Source organism: Phragmites australis, chromosome 6, assembly GCF_958298935.1.
Source record: "Phragmites australis chromosome 6, lpPhrAust1.1, whole genome shotgun sequence".
Lineage (NCBI taxonomy): Eukaryota > Viridiplantae > Streptophyta > Magnoliopsida > Poales > Poaceae > Phragmites > Phragmites australis.
Window position 1 is genome coordinate 166729 of NC_084926.1, and position 16696 is coordinate 183424.

Below are 16696 nucleotides of genomic sequence, written 5' to 3' on the forward strand. Positions count from 1 at the left end.
AAAGCATGCATTTCAAGCAGTGTAGTTTCAGCCGTTGCAAGTGCCACCTCCACTAAATATATACTCCATCATGCATACAAATGCAATGATGCAAAGCAAAATATACTCCATCATGCATGCAGCAGAATCTCTGAGAATCATGTGTGTTGGGTACTGTATGCATGTCACCTCAGCTCTGCTTATTTCTCTTTCTCTCTCTTACATCGAGTAATAATAAATAAATAGTAGTATATATGGCTTTCCCAACAAAACATACATACTGTACCAAAGAAATAAAGAAATACTGGTAGGAGGAAGTTGCAGATGGATAGGTGGATGGATCACTCTCAGTGGCACTGCTCGTCTGCAGCTGGGCTGTTGTTGGGCAGCCCCTTCGCCCCCACGTTGAAGAACTCGATGATGACCTCCAGTGGCAGCCCCTTGGTCTCCGGCACCCGCAGCGCCACGAAGCCTAGCGCCACGCAGCACACCACCGCGTAGATGCCGAACACCCCCGCCAGCCCCACGGCGTTGAGCATCACCGGCAGGCTGTACGCGACGGCGATGTCCCCGAGCCAGAACGCCAGCGAGCATATGGCGATGCACATCCCGCGCACCCGCGTCGGGAAGATCTCCGCGCACAGGATGTTGGGGATCGGCCCGAACCCCATCACGAAGCAGCACAGGTACACGATCACGCTCCCCGTCGCCAACGCCGCGTGCGCCGTCGCCGCCATCGGCACCACGCTCGCCGCCACCAGCACCGCCAGCGACGCGATCAGCACCGGGATCGTCCACAGCAGCAGGCTCCGCCGCCCGGACACGTCCATCAGCCGCATCGCCACGCCAATGGTCGGCAGCATCAGCAGCGTGGTCAGCCCGCTGATGAGGATGGACGTCGACTCGGCGCTCAGCCCCAAGCTCGACAGCAGCACGCTCACCCCGGCCTGGTTCAGGATCTGCGGCGTGTAGTACAGCACGCCGTTGATGCCCGAGAACTGCTGCAGGATTTGCATCGTCACGCCGCACACCAGCGCGTGTCGCACGCCAGGCTCCAGGAGCTCGCGCCACCTCGCCCCGCCGACCTTCTTATCCTCCTCCGACACCACCGCAGGGTGCACGAACGCCGGCCCCTCCATCTCCATGCCCCCCTGCTTGGTCTTGCTATAGAGCGCCGACTGGCTCACCAGCGCCGCCGCGTGCACGCCGCCCGCCCCCGGCTCGCCACTGCCCTCCTCGTGCAGGTACATCCTCTTTACGCCGCTCTCCGGCCCGTCCGTGTACTTCCACGCCAGCTGCCACCCGCCGCCGATGCCCATCGTGGTCGCCGCGGCCTCGCCTAGCAGGCTGCTGTGGCCTCGGGCGTCCAGCAGCGGCGTGCGGAGGTTGCTGTCGTCGTCCGAGCGCCACCCGTCCTTGTCATCGTCCGACCGGACGTTCTCCTCGTCCCAGTCGACGGGCGCTTTGTCGTGGAAGCTGAGCATGCTGCCGAGGTTGGAGAAGAGCATGCTGCCGCCGCCGCGCATGCTCATGGCGTCAGCACCGGGGGGCTTCAGGTCGTGGACGCTGTCGAGGAGCGCGACGACCGGGTCTTTGAGGTGGTCGAGCATGCTGCCCTGACGCGACGCCAGCCCGATGGCGCTGCCCAGCATGCTGCCCTGCGAGCCCAGCGGCACCGGCTGCGCCACCCACGACATGCCGCGCTCCGGCCCGTACAGCGTCACATTGGCCTCGTTGTACTCCAGCCCCTGAGCATCTGGAGGAGGGCCGACGATGTACTCCTCGATGGCCGTGTCACCGCCGGTGCCGAGGCCCTCGACGAGGAGCGCCATCTCCCCCTCAACGTCCTCGCGGCCCCTGAGCATCTGGAGCACGGCCCTGGCCTCCTTCATCCTGCCCTTGCTGACGAGCCAGCGCGGCGACTCCGGCAGGTAGCAGACGGTGACGAGCAGGTAGAGCAGGGAGGGCAGGAAGAGGACGCCGAGCATGAGGCGCCAGTTGGGTTGCGGCGCCAGCGTCATGGCGAATATCATGCAGTAGGAGAGGAACATGCCACCGGAGCCGGTGAACTGCGGGAGCGTGTTGAGGAGGCCGCGGATCTCGGGCGGCGCCGTCTCGGAGATGTAGACAGGGACGAGCGTGACGGCGAGGCCGACACCGAAGCCGTCGACGAGGCGGGAGAGCAGGAGCACGTACACGTTGGGGGACCAGAGCATCATGAGGCCACTGAAAAAGTAGAGCAGCGACGAAGCGATGAGCATGGGGCGGCGGCCCACGGAGTCGGAGACGGGGCCGGAGAAGGTGGTGATGACGGTGGCGCCGATGAGGGAGGTGGCGATGACGAGGCCCTCGATGGCGGGCTGGCTTTCCAGATGGAACTCCCGCTTGATGTACAATACGGCGCCTGCAGCAGCACCCAATCATTTGAGCAGCAACGACAAGCAATGGTGGCATGAGCAAATTAAGAATGCTTATTTGCCTTTGAGATGTGGGTTGCTACCTGCAATGGTGGCATTGTCCCATCCCTGCAACATGTTGCCGATCGCCGCCGCGATGGCCACAAGCACCGCCCCCCTCATCTTGAATTGCCTCTGCTGCAAGATGACAACTTTTTCTCTCAAACCAAATGTATTGCAGAACGTAAAGCAGGAATGCATATATATACTTGCATTGATGCGAGCCTACATGTGCAAGGCAATCGACGATTCTATATGCCTGAAAGCTCCAATCCAAGAGAAACCCTTGAGTGTATCAATCAATCAAATTGACACCCCCAGAGAGGAGGTGCATGTAGCGAAACCAAGAGGATCGGAGGTCAGGAGGTGGAAGAGAAGAAGCGGATCGAGAAGGAGACAAACCTTTCGTGGTGAGATCCCGATCGCCCAGGAGCTTTTCTTTCTTCTCATTTAAATAAGAGAAGCTCATTCCTTCCTCCAAACATTTTTTCTCTCTCTTTTTGAAAAAAGGGCATTATATTATTAGGCTGTACCATATTTTCATATCAAATTGCCAGCGCGCATGGCCCGATTTTTCATCTCAACATATATATGTTCCAGTTCCACCGCTGCGTTGTTGTTCAGATTAAATTTGCATCGAGGTCGCAACTAACCTTGCTTGTATCATATATTCATGCAGTGATTAGCAGTATAATTTTGGACAATGTTAGAACCTAAAGAAAAAATGAAAATGTTCTGGTTGGGAAGAGAGAGAGAGAGAGAGATGGACAGTAGGGGTGCGAGGCAGTGCTGCTGCCACATGGTTATGACGAGGAAGAGTCGTTCCCATGTCCTCCATCTCTGCAGATTTGCTGTCTTGCCATTGCCATTCTTGTTGAAAACTCGCACCAACGTGGTTACCCACTACTACCCTCTGGAGTCTGGACGCACCTGTCCCCAATCACCCCTAAAAATTTCAACAGCTTAATTGAAATCTGTGCAGTGTACCACCTTTTCCTTTTCCTTTTCCATGAATTAAAACCCGTGCTGCTGGTACAAAATCATAGCATTATATAATTCAAAATTCACCAAAGCTTTGAACTGGCTTACTGGAGTAGTAACACGCATTTGTTTTCTGAAAGGAGGGGAGGTTTCAACGTAACCGATTAGGTAGGTCTTACTTACAAATTCAAAGCATTCGAAATAATATCTTGGCCCTTGGGCACTGTGTTGAGTCTTTTGTTTGTTCATGACTGAGATAAGATATTATGCCCCCATACTCTTCTTTCCAAGATATAAAATCATCCCTTGTTAATCGTGCGTATGAAACACCAAAGGACAAGCTAGTTTTACAAACTCAATTAATTCCAAGGGACATTTTATTGGTTCCACGTGGAGCCAAGTCGGATTATATTATATTGTTTGTTCTTCCAAATTAAAGGAACAAGACAACAGCCACATGTCAAATTTTTTAAACAATTTTTGCATTAATTTTATGCCTACGTATTCTTCTATTGATTTATTTGTTAGATATATGTATATGTAGCTTGTATTTTCCCTCTAGTTGGAGAGGTTTTCTGCATATGTACCTTATATATCTAACCCTTTTGGGATGGAATAGAGTTGAGTTGCATAATTTCAACATAATTTCACAACTAGGGTTCCCAGTCCATATTCATACCCCTCGTTGTCCGCCGCCGGTGACCCGCTGATGCACCTTCACCGGCCAACGGCTAGCAACTCCATCTTCCCCTCTTCTTCCTCCCTGTGATGCTCCATCATGCGTGACACCTGCAGCAACATGGTGACCCATCGACCCTTGCCTTTGCTCATGATCCACACCTCGCTGCCGCTCTCTTTGGTTGTCGTTGACCCCTGCCTCCGCTCATGATCCAACCGAGTGACATTCCCGCCACATGCCTCCATTCGCCACCCAGGCGCAAGACTGAGCATGCGAGCCACCGGAGCACCGATCTGCAGGTTGCTGCCCATACGTGGGCCCACGTGTGCGAGCCGCCGGAGCGCCAGCCCGTGTTTCCTCTGAGATGTCGTCTGCCTACCGCTGTGGGGGGGGGGGCTATGAGTAAGTGTGTGAGTGCATTGTGTAAAAAAAATTGAGAGAGTGTGTTGTTGCTGATGCCGTCACCTCAGTTGTATTCATGACATCTTTGGCGAAACTGGGTGTAGTCTTGGTTCCTCGGTGCCCGATCATCTTCAATGGCACCAATTGGGGGGAGTTCACGTTTCACATGGAGATCCACATGAGTGGTCGGCAGCTGTGGGGCTACCTCACCAGCGAGCGGGCACGTTCTTCTTGTCCCGTTCTTTTGACTCCACCTAGTTACCCACCGAATGCTGATGACGATGCCAAGACTGCTCTTCTCGAGGCGTTTAAAGCTGAGATAGTGACTTGCTAGTCTGATCTCGTCGTGTACGAGACTTGGTTGCGTGAGGATGCTTGTGCCAAAACTATCTTGATTGCGAGTAGTGAGGTTGACCTCACTTGCAGCTCTTGTAGAGCCCACTCGCTATTGCCACCTAGTTGAGTCTTATCTATCTTAGGATCACTCGTCCTAACATTTCTCACTCTATCTGTATCTTCAGTCAGTTTGTTTCTGCTCCCACTCAGCTACTCTACACCCACTTTCTCCGTGTTCTGCGCTACCTTCGTAGCACCGCTTCTCGTCATCTTTTCTTTCCTCGCTCCAGCTCACTTCAGCTTCAAGCGTAATCTGATGCGACTTGGGCTAGTAATTACTCAGATCGTTTTTTGCTCTCTGCCTACTATGTATTTTCTTGGATCCTCTTTGGTTGCCTGGAAAACCACGAAGCAGATAGTCGTTTCCCGTTCGAGTGCTGAGGTTCAGTTGCAGGCTATGGCGGCGCTGACAGCTGGGGTCACCTGGCTACGATGGCTCATTAAGGATTTCGGTGTGACAAATACTACACCGACTCCTCTCTCCTCTCATAGCATCGGTACAATCAGTATCACTCGAGATCTCGTGAAACATGAACTTACTAATAGAACTTGATACACACAGGCTACAGAATCGATCGGAATCGCACTAATATGTACATTGTGGGGAAAGCAATATTATTGCTGCAATTTCACATGCATTGTTGTTCTTGGATCCTGCAATGCTTGTCGCGTGGAAGCAATCAAGCATTGCCAAATGTCTGATCGATCTTTGACTCCAAGGTTGGCCTCATGTGTATCAGGGGACATTCAGAATCTACGAGGTCGGGCTCCAAATAATACCCTACAGAATTGCTAGCTAATACGAATAACGTAGTGGTGCTGGACTAATGGTAGGTAGATGATATCATATACTCCTATATATTAATATATACATGTTACACCAGTTGATACCTACGATGCTCTTCAAACAATAAATTCAAACTGGCTATCTGAAATCTTTTTTGTTCCTGCAAATTAAGAGGAATTAACATGCATGCATGTTGGGAGCTCGCATGCACGACAGATCTTGTTTGTACTCAAGTTCAGATCTGCTCCATCGATCGGGAAGTACCTCTGGAAGCATTTTTAAAAAAAAAAAAAAACTAATGCACTAATGCATGGTCCACAGATCCTCATCAACCGTACCTTTACTAAAGACGGGAATGCAAAGGGCAGACCAGCTTGAGTAGAAGCTTCCTGGGGTTCTCTTTTTCAGATTTACCCGAGTAGAGTACATTCATATATATATATATATATATATATATATATATATATATATATATATCTTATAATTACTAATGAAGTATATTTAAAGTGATAAAGAAGTATAACTCATGTGTAAAAGTGGTATATAAGAGATGGGAGTACATACACCCAGGAGTACATACTAGTTTTCCTATATATATATATATATATATATATTCTGTAAATATGCTCATTGTAGTTTATATCTTTGCACACTCCACAAGTTATAACTCACAGTGTTTTGGGTTGTAACTCACAGTGTTAGTTTCTCGTGTTGCAATTATGTATTTATGGATGTGAAGTTGTAACTGGTTTACCTAACAAGTTGTAACTCACAATATTTTCGAGTTGTAACCGGAGGATATGCGCAATATGAATAACAAGTTGTAACTCACAGTGTTAGCTTCTTGTGTTGTAATTATGTATTTCTGGAAGTGAAGTTGTAACTGGTCTACCTAATAAGTTGTAACTCATGATGTTTCGGGTTATAACTGGAGGACGTGCGCAGTGCGAATAAAAAGTTGTAACTCATAGTGTTAGCTACTCGTGTTGCAATTATGCATTTCTGGACGTGAAGTTATAACTGATCTACCTAACAAGTTGTAACTCACATTATTTCAGGTTGTAACTGGGGAATATGCGCAGTGCGAATAGCAACTGCGCATAGGCGCAAAATAGCCTAGCCGTGTGTGTGTATATATATATATATGTGTGTATGTATAAATATGTATATATATATATATGTATGTATGTATATATATTACTAGTAGTATTATTTCTTATTGCATATATATATATATATATACACCTTGAGAAGGAGAAAAAAAATAACTTACCGCCAAAAAAAAAGTTTATATCAGGTACAATCCAACTAATTTGCCATCTATAATGAATGAGATTACAAGGTAATTAATTCGTCCAGTAGTAGAATTAACATATATAGGAATTAATGAAGGAATGGTTATAAGCTAGCTAGCACCATCGATCGCTCGTCCTTTACACAACACACGCGCGCGTGCCGATCGATCATAGTGATAGATAGATAGATAGATAGATATATGATCCATGTCGCGCGATCTGGAGTCTGAAGGTGAAGAAGCTAGCTAGGTGCAGAGGTCGCCGGCGCCATGGAGAACGCTGCCGTCGGAGGTGTGCCTCATGGTGAGCCTTCCGTTCCCTAGGATGCCCTTCTTCATCATGGCGACGAACTCGCCGTAGTCGATGCGACCATCCTGATGGATGGATGGATGGATGGAGTGTGTGAGTCGTTAATTATATCAATCACGATGCATGCGATCGACCTAATAAAAACGTTGCATGCAATAAGTAATGCGACCTAGCTAGCTAAGTAAAGACGTACGGACGTCCAATATAATTAAACTGGAGTAGCTAACAAACAACTCACGACGTATAGTACGTACGTTGTCCTGGTCCACCTCCCTGATGATGTCGTCGATGCCGACGTCCGCCATGTTGTGCTCCCTGCACGCCTGCTCCAGCTCGTCCACGGTGATGTAGCCGCTGCCGTCCTTGTCGAAGTAGGCGAAGGCCGCCAGCAGGTGCTCCTCGCGCTCCAGCTTGCTCATGTGCACCGTGGCCGCGATGAACTCGTCGTAGTCGATGGTGCCGCTCTTGTCCACGTCCGCCGCGTCCATGAGGTGCCGTATCTCGGCCTCGTTCAGGTTGGACCCGTATTTCCGGAGCCCCTCCTTGAGCTCCTCGAAGGTGATTGCGCCGCTGCCGTCGGTGTCCATGGCCTTGAACATCTCCTTCAGCCCCGCCAGCTCCTCCTCCGACAGGTTCTGCGCGATCACCCGCAGCGCCATCTTCTTGAGCTTGTTCATCGCCGAGAACTGCTTTAGCCTCGACAGCACCGCCGGGTCCAGCGCCCGGTCGGGGGCCACGCCGTTCTCGCATATCCACGGGTGGCACAGCACCTGGTGTGCGGTGAGGCGCTCCGCCGGCGGCGACCGCAGCATCCGGCGGATGAGGTCCTTGGCGCTGTCCGAGATGCTGGGCCACGGCTCCGACTCGAAGTCGATGGCGCCCTTGAGTACCGCGTCGAAGATGCCCTGCTGCGTCTCCGCCCAGAAGGGCGGCACCCCGCTGAGGAGGATGTAGATGATGACGCCGGCGGTCCACACGTCGGCCTCGGGCCCGTAGTGCTTGCACAGCACCTCGGGCGCCACGTAGTATGGCGAGCCCACGACGTCGGAGAAGACCTGCCCCGGCTTGAAGAAGACGGAGAGCCCAAAGTCGATGGCCTTGAGCGACGCGTCGTGGCCCCTGTCCTTGAGCAAGAAGTTCTCGGGCTTGAGGTCCCGGTGCATCACGCCCAGCGAGTGGCACGCCTCGACGACGCCGACGATGACGCGCGCGATCTCGGCGGCCTTGCGCTCGGAGAAGTATCCGCGGTCGACGATGCGGTCGAAGAGCTCGCCGCCCTCGCAGAGCTCCATGACGATGTGCACGTAGAGCGGGTCCTCGTAGGCGCCCTTGATGGTGACGACGCTGGCGTGGCCGGCGAGGTGGTGCATGATCTGGATCTCGCGGCGAACGTCGTCCACGTCCTCGGGGGTGAGGAGCTTGCGCTTGGCGATGGACTTGCAGGCGAGGGCGGCCCCCGTGGCGAGGTCGGTGCACAGGTAGGTGGTGCCGAACTGGCCCTGGCCGAGCTTGCGGCCGAGCGCGTAGAGGTCGCGCAGCGGCGGGGTGACGTGGCCCAGGACGGCGGTAGGGGAGGACAGGTGCTGCTGGTGGCCGCGCATGGTGCAGCGCTGCGGGTGATGATCGACGCTGCAGCAGCTGGACAAGGTGGAAGCAGAGGAGAAGGAGGAGTTACAGCAGTTTCGGCCGGCTGAGGCGGAGAAGGAGCCTTGGCCGTGGTAGCGGTAGCAGTAGTCGGAGGCGGTAGCGGCGTAGGTGGGCGTGGAGGAGCCTCGGCAGGAGTTGCCCATGCATCGATCAAACCCCAGCCGCCGGCGTCGTCCTCAGCATCGTCATTGGCACCGCGCGCCTGCTCCGATATCTGGATCAATGGATGCGTTGACGGACGGACGGACGGACGGACAGCTCCCTGCTTAATTAATTCAAACGCTAGCCCATTAATCTGTGTTGCGCGGTGGGGAGAAATCCTCGGGAGGAGCAGTTGGAGCGAGGATGGAGGAGGAGGAGGACGACGACTACAGGTGCATGCCTGCCTTATATATTCATTTCAGGGCAGGGCAGGCTCGTCAATCATCACCATCTCTTGTCTGTTGCCGGCGGACGATGAATTGAGGAGAGTGGTATGCATGAACTGGTATGAATTGATGAATGACATGCACGTCATGTCTGTAAAAAGATTGCAACTGAAATTCGTGCGTGTCATGTTCCAACTATATATTCGCTAGTGTATTTGGTGGTGGTGTGTGCGCATGCACCATGATCTGATGATCTGGTCCATGAAATACTTGAAATGAAGCCTCGATCGGGATCGGGATCGGGATGAACTCCCACGAGATGATAGGCCTCCCTCACCCCATCACCAGGTCGTCATCGTCATACTCCAACACACAAATGCATGCAGATGCCCTGTCCTAGCGATGCCACACCGTACCAATGCGACCAGGACAAAGAAAAACATCATGCCTGGCTGCCTGCATACATCTCATCTCGCTCTGCTCTGTGCCTCAGCTACATATTCATGTCGCAGGCACCATGGCTGGGCTGCATGATGTTGGGCAAGAGGAGTGCTCCATCTTCCTGTGGACGTACCCTCGTCGCCGCCCACAGTCTTCATCTCCAGCCTCCTCAGCTAGAAGCAGCAGCAGCAGCAGCAGACCAAAGCTGTATCGTATCACAGTCTCCAGCGGCCGGCCTTCCATCCAGCCATCCAGGTCGATCGACGGGGATCTCCAACTGCAGTGCAGGCAGCAGATTGACTGATTGGTTGGCTTTGGAGTCTCAATAATCATTCATGGTTAAGTGAACATTCACTTGTTATATGAGCGAGGCGAGCTGTGTTTGCCAGAGCTCAAGCTTCTTCAAATCTCTCTGAAAACTGAAAAGAAGCTAGGTGCAGTGGCTAAACATGCACATTGTCATAATTGAACACTAAAACCCACAACATTAGGATGAAAATCCTATAAATAAATGACTGAATAGGGCAATGAGAACCACTCACCTCATATTCCAATAGTTTTGTAAACATCGCAAAACAAACAAATACTGGTCATGAGTCAGGACTCAAATCAACTGCTTTTTATTCATTGCATCGCATGATGAAGAAATCAACCCAGATTACAACAAGGTTGATACAGATTATTTCCACACCTCCACATTAACAAGGCGATGTCACAATCACTCGCATATTGCAAACAAGGCCAGGGTGCACATGCCCAGCAGTTTGCTACCTCGGAACCCACAACCGGCCAACTAAAGTACTTAGAGAGGCCAGAAAATACAAAAAGGGAAATAAAAGATACAAAAGAAGCACACCCTGGGATATCAGTAGTGTTCTTGGGCCACCAAGCATTCCCAAATAGAATTACAGGAGCTGGTGGAGGCCTCCCAAATCTGCAGACAGAAAAGGTGCAAACATGACTGAGTTTGAAACTCACTGAAGCCATTCATAGACTCAACATGCTTTCGTTATCTAGCATAATCATGTAACGGTGACCAGACAAGGTAGACAATCACATGCACGATAATATAAATGCAAATATAGAACAAAACAGACAACACACCTTTTCATATCTTGCTAACTGTTTTGATTTCACCAGAAGCAAAGAAATTCGCAACTAGGAGAAAGTTCCACAACAGGTATTACCAAAAGTCAATTTGTGAGGACAACGGCTAATAACTGCCAAATGGTGCAGCTAATCACTAGAGTGATCCTAATGTCATCAAGATAAAAGTTTCACACATTTTAGATTTATAAACTAGGAGCTATCAACGGAACAACAGATTAAAAAGAAGAAAAAAAAAGAAAACACAACCTTTCAATCACAGGGAATGAATTATACATATTGCACATCAAGATAACTTGCATCCAATCCATGCTAGTGTGAGGCTGCTGTCCAAGAACTTATGCCAGCAATCCAGTTTCCGGAAAATTTGATTTGACACTTAACATGAAACAGAACATGTTGATAACGCCCAAAGGTTCCATTTTCTTTTTTCATAATTGAAACAAACCAGTAGAGAATCTAGTGAGCTTATATTGCATAAAATGTGATTTAAGGAAACAGTTGCGTTTACTGTCCATGTTCTAATTAGCAAACATCTACTGCATTGAAAATCCATATGAACATAATCCTCATAGTAATAACAGATACCTCGCTACTCCAAACTAGAGGTGGAGATAACTCTGGCACCAAGCCTATCAAGCTGAGCGACGGTGAATGTTGCCTTCAATTTGCCTACGCTCCAGAATGCCCCCACCATCTTCCGGCCAACCTCCTCCCCCTTGTCCTCCCCCTCAATGACAGCCACAGCTGTTGGCCCTGCGCCACTGATGGTGCAGCCCAGTGCTCCGGCCTCCAGAGCTGCCGCCTTCACGGCCTCCATGCCAGGTATGAGGGGTGCCCTGGTCGGCTCGACGATGCTGTCAGACGACATTGCGGAGCCAATGACCCCGGCGGCCCCTTGCAGCACGGCAGCCACAAGCGCCGCTGCCTGGCTGGAGTTGCGCACGTGCTGCTGGACGGCGACATGTTTAGGCAGCGCGGCGCGCATCTTGCTGGTGGGCGCCTCGAAGTCGGGCGTGACGAGGACGAAGTGGAGGCGGAGGCCAGGCGGGGGGGAGAGCGGGATGAGGTGGAAGGGGTCGTAGCTGCGGATGAGGACGAAACCGCCGAGGATGGCGGGCGCGATGTTGTCGGCGTGGAAGCCGCTGACGGCTTTCTCGGACTCGAGGCCCGCGAGGACGAGGTCGTCGCGATGGAGGCGGGAGCCGAAGAGGGCGTCCACGGCCTTGGCGGCGGCAGCGGCGGAGGCCGCGGAGGAGCCGAGGCCGGAGCCGAGTGGCAGGCCCTTGGTGAGGTGGATGGAGACGGCGTGGGAGCGGACGCCGAGTGCACCGAGGGCGGCGATGGCGGCTACGCCGGCGCAGTTGCGGAGCGGGTCCTTGGAGAGGCGGTCGGCTAGGTGGGGGCGGGAGGGGGAGGTGACGGAGGCGATGGAGACGGTGGCCGGGGGAAGGGAGGGATCGATAATGGCGGTGACGGTGTCACCGAGGGAGAGGGATGCGTCAGCGACGGCGCAGCCGAGGAAATCGAAGCCCGGGCCGAGGTTGGCCACGGTGGCGGGCGCGAAGGCCGTGACGGACTTGAAGGCCGGGGCGGGGTCGGCGGAGGTGACCTTGGTGGGATTGGTAGCTCTGACGCGGAGAGAGAGAAGCAAAGGGCGGGCCCTGCGGGCGGAGGGGAAGGATGGCGCGGTGGCCGGGGGGGCCGCCGCCGCCATTTGGGTGTTTGCGGGATGAGGATGGTTGGGTTTTTCTCTCTTTTTTGCTTTTGGGTTTAGTGGGGTTGGGTAGTGACATTGACAGGTGTGGCCCGCATGTCGGGAAGGAGACTTCGCTTGAGTTGGATCCAAGTGGAATCGCACCACCCATAATGGAATTATATAAATATCTGATGACAGATTTTAGTGATATTTCGTTAAATTTTTAACCTTTTAATTGGTGTTGAGATTCGTGCTGCACTCCTCTTTCATCTCCAATGAATTGCGACGAGCTCCATGAACTCTGGTAATGTTAGGGTTAGGGTTTAAGGTTTGGTGGGCGGCGGGGGGGGGGGGGGACTTATGAGCCTCTGGCTCTAGAAATGGTCGAGGAGGTTGTCGCCGCCATTTGGGTCTTTGCGGGATGAGGATGGTTGCCTTTTTCTCTCTTTTTTTGCTTTTGGGTTTAGTGGAGTTAGGTATTGACATTGACATGTGTGGCCTGCATGTCGGGAAGCATGCTTTGCTTGGGTTGGATTCAGTAGAATTGCACTACTGATGATGGAATTATATAAAGAGAAATGTTAAATATCTGATGACAGATTTTAGGGATAATCTGTTAATTTTCTAACCTTTCTATCTGTGTTGAGATTCGTACTGGACTCCTCCTCTTTCACCTCCAACGAACTCCGACGAGCTCCATGAACTCCGGTAAAGTTAGGGTTAGGATTCAGAGTTTGGTGTATGTGGGGGGGGGGGGATTTATGGGCCTCCGACTCTAGAAGATGGCCAGGGAGATCACCGCCGTCATTTGGGTCTTTGCCGGATGAGGATGGTTGGGTTTTCTCTCTCTCTTTTTTTGCTTTTGGGTTTAGTGGGGTTAGGTACTAACATTGACAGGTGTGGCCCACATGTCGGGAAGGAGGCTTCGCTTGGGTTGGATCCAAGTGGAATCGCACCACCAATGATGGAATTATATAAAGATAAATGCTAAATATTTGATGTTAGATTTTAGGAGATAATTTGTTAAATTTCTAACCTTTCAGTCAGTGTCAAGATTCGTCCTTGACTCCTCCTCTTTCACCTCCAACGAACTCTGATGAGCTCCATGAACTCCAGTGAAGTTAGGGTTTTGGATTAGGGTTAGGGTTCAGAGTTTGATGTGGTGGGTGGGGGGACTTATTGGCCTCCGACTCTAGAAGATGGACGGGGAGATTGGCGGCCCAACGGTGGTGGCGGGACGGCGAGGCGGCGGGGCGTCACCCACCATGGTGGTGGTGGGTGGTGGTTGGGTTGGCGATGGTGGCAGAGGTGTGGAGATTGGAGTGGTTAGCATCAGAGGCAGTGGTGAGCAGTGGCTCTGGTGGCGGTAGCGTCGTCGGAGCTGTGCAGGGTGGTGACAGAGGCGGGGGAGCCCAAGAAAAAGAGCTCGGATCCGGCGAAGGAGCAGCGGAGGGCGCCGGAAGAGGGGCGATGGAGGTGGAGGGAGGGCGGCATAGGCGAGCGAGTCGCGTCAGCGTCGGGGACGGCGCCAACAAGGCGACACGTGGGGCCGAGTCAGGAGTGGCGGCAGGAGTTGGACTGGGAAAGATGGGTGGGGTGGGGATTAGGATAGACTATATATATATATATACACACACACACATGAAACTGAGACGAATCTGGATCGTCTGATCTAGATCAAAGGGTCTAAAATTTGACAGATATAGAGCGTCTAAATTTGTCATCAGATAACTAGACATTCCCTTATATAAATACATTTATATAAAAAATACAAATATATGCTTCTATTTGATTTTTTTTTAAATATACTTTTGTTGCCGCCATATGTCACTCTTCTAACGAGCAACAAATGATGTTAGCGGCCTTCCAATTGTTAAAGAGACCATGATAGCATCCATGTCGAATGCCACTCACCTGTCGCCCGTTAAAAATATGACGATACGTGCAACAGGTTTGCCTATGAAAGGTTGCACCCAGGCTCTACATGCCACTATGCTCATTTGTTTCTTTCCCACCAATAAGCGCAAAGAGAGGGAGAGAGAGGAGAGGAGGAAAGAGGGGAGTGAGAGTAGAGTAATTATTAGATATAGGGTTTTTACGAATAGTTGTAATGTAATTAGATATAGGTTTTTAAAGCAATGCTGATCAACTATTAGTTCTAGATTTTTAGAGATAGTTGTAATTGTTAGACATAATATTTTTAGATTGTTGCACTGTTATTAGATATAGGTTTTTAAGTAATACATAGTAATTATTAGACCTAGGTTGTTTAGGATAATTGTACTATTGTTAGATATAGACTATTAAAGCCACATATAGTAATTGTTAGACCTATGTTTTAAGGGAAGTTGTACTTTTATTAGATATATGCTTTTAGAGCAACATAGAGTAACTGTTAGATTTATATTTTTTAAGATAGTTATATTGTTATTAGATCTAGGTTATTAGAGTAACGTAGAGTAACTGTTAGATCTATGTCTTTTAGAGTAATATTAGTTGTATATTTTATTATGTTATTGTAAATCAAAATAATAGTATAGTTTTTATCGATCATGAGCAGGTATGGCTGTCGACCATCCGAAGCTACTTGACCCACGCATGGATGACAGGCACCTCTCCTACCTGACCATTGTTAAGGTGGTTGAGCTCCTGATACTCTAAGTCCTCACACCTCAGCAACGTTCACGACTTGCCCTCACTCGCCAAGTACGCTGAGTACTACGGCAACATCTCCCCCATGCATTCTTACACTATTGTCGGTACGCACTGTGACGATAGCTCCTCTAGACCATTTTACATATATGTCGGTGCGTCCTTATCTTGTGCCCATCCCAGTACCTCCATCAAGAATACATTAAGTACTTCATAAATTTCACATTCATAATTGGTGCTAACATGTTTTCCTCTATAACCACATGCAGAGCTAGATGATTTTGATGACATGCGAGCGATGATAGAGTACATGGAGCAGGTTATTAGGGAGGGTACCATGTAATACATGACTGACTATGACACCTTCATCACCCTGAGTCATACATAGGACGAGATTAGGACCTTTCAGTTAGGCAACGCACCTCCCGTAGGCACACAACAGATCCATTAGGAGTACACGACACTAGCTTCTAGCAATCGGCCTTCACAAACAGTGGTCCCACTAGACCCGCTTATGCACTCAGCGAACCACATGAGAGCATGGGGCTGCAGGGCATCGAGACCGTATGAGCACATAGGGATCGTCCCAAAGCGAGGACATATTTAGGGCTTAGGGGTATTTTAGTAACTATGTTGCTTCTATCAGATATTGTATATAATTTATTTTACTATGTTAGTATCCTATACTCGGTTCATTTTTCTAGCTTCCGTCCTCCGTCAACATCATGACACAGGATTCCAAGCAATTGTTTACATTTGCAAATTCAATTGCCACCTTCACAACATTCATAAATTTCTATTTCATAGTTATTTATAATTTTATTTAAAAATTAAATAAATTCAACTACATATCATCCTTCCAACGAATGATAGGTTCTGAGGCCTATTCCTATGGTTGGACACATAAACCTATTAGGCTTCTAACGGGCGACATGAGTATATTTTGCAAACTTTTAAAATGAACTCATTTTTTTGTAATTTTTTTATTTAAAAAATAAAAAAATCAGATGATAGGGGATGAGGATAAGAGTGCAAGTGGGGTGGGCTGTGCCGCTAACCCTCTAGGTCGACCCGTGCTACAAGCCCACAAAATGCCACCAGTCAACATGCGTTGCTCGATCGGCTCTTTGTGGGCAGGCCATGGGTCCTAGCGGCGCTGTAGCACCTACGGCGCATGTTGCCTCCTCCTTCGCTCCTGTTGCCATTGCATCGGCCACATTTTCAACTCATTCATGCACTCTCCATCGCTACCTCCTCGTCCCCATGCCCTTTGCTGTTACCCTCCTCATTAGTGCACCCTTCGTCGTTGCCCCTCATTATCGGCCTCACGCTATTTGCGCTCCTTGCGCCGCCGCCTACCATTATTGGTTCCATGAACAGTTATGTTGCTCCTCTGGCTCTTGTGGTTGTTGATGGCATCGCAAAGCGGTGCAATGAGTAGGAGCAGGAGGGTGAGAAGAGGGTAGACGAGCAGGACATAGACTAGTGCTGCTTGTGG

The 16696-nt window shown here is 50.3% G+C and overlaps 3 protein-coding genes across 4 annotated transcripts; all 3 read right to left on the reverse strand.

The window, feature by feature from the left end:
* Nucleotides 1–125: 125 nt before the first annotated feature.
* On the reverse strand, nt 126–2747 carry LOC133920831 (monosaccharide-sensing protein 2-like). 2 transcript variants are annotated; one of them, XM_062365395.1, is made up of 3 exons: nt 2665–2747; nt 2480–2573; nt 126–2383 (listed from the first exon to the last, which is right to left on the reverse strand). In XM_062365395.1, the coding sequence occupies exons 2-3, from the start codon at nt 2556–2558 to the stop codon at nt 327–329; spliced, it is 2136 nt and encodes a 711-aa protein (XP_062221379.1). In that variant the 5' UTR covers nt 2559–2573; nt 2665–2747; the 3' UTR covers nt 126–326. The 2 variants fall into 2 exon arrangements, with proteins under 2 accessions (XP_062221379.1, XP_062221378.1); XM_062365394.1 differs by lacking the exon at nt 2665–2747 and having other exon boundaries at nt 2480–2645.
* A 4473-nt stretch (nt 2748–7220) lies between these two features.
* LOC133920753 (calcium-dependent protein kinase 6-like) lies at nt 7221–9261 on the reverse strand. The gene is made up of 2 exons (XM_062365347.1): nt 7539–9261; nt 7221–7349 (listed from the first exon to the last, which is right to left on the reverse strand). The coding sequence occupies exons 1-2, from the start codon at nt 9072–9074 to the stop codon at nt 7221–7223; spliced, it is 1665 nt and encodes a 554-aa protein (XP_062221331.1). The 5' UTR covers nt 9075–9261.
* Nucleotides 9262–10344: 1083 nt separating this feature from the next.
* LOC133920835 (homoserine kinase-like) lies at nt 10345–12634 on the reverse strand. Its single transcript, XM_062365400.1, has 2 exons — nt 11436–12634; nt 10345–10674 (listed from the first exon to the last, which is right to left on the reverse strand). Exon 1 carries the CDS (start codon nt 12562–12564, stop codon nt 11440–11442), a length of 1125 nt encoding a protein of 374 aa, XP_062221384.1. The 5' UTR covers nt 12565–12634; the 3' UTR covers nt 10345–10674; nt 11436–11439.
* Between the last annotated feature and the right edge of the window lie 4062 nt (nt 12635–16696).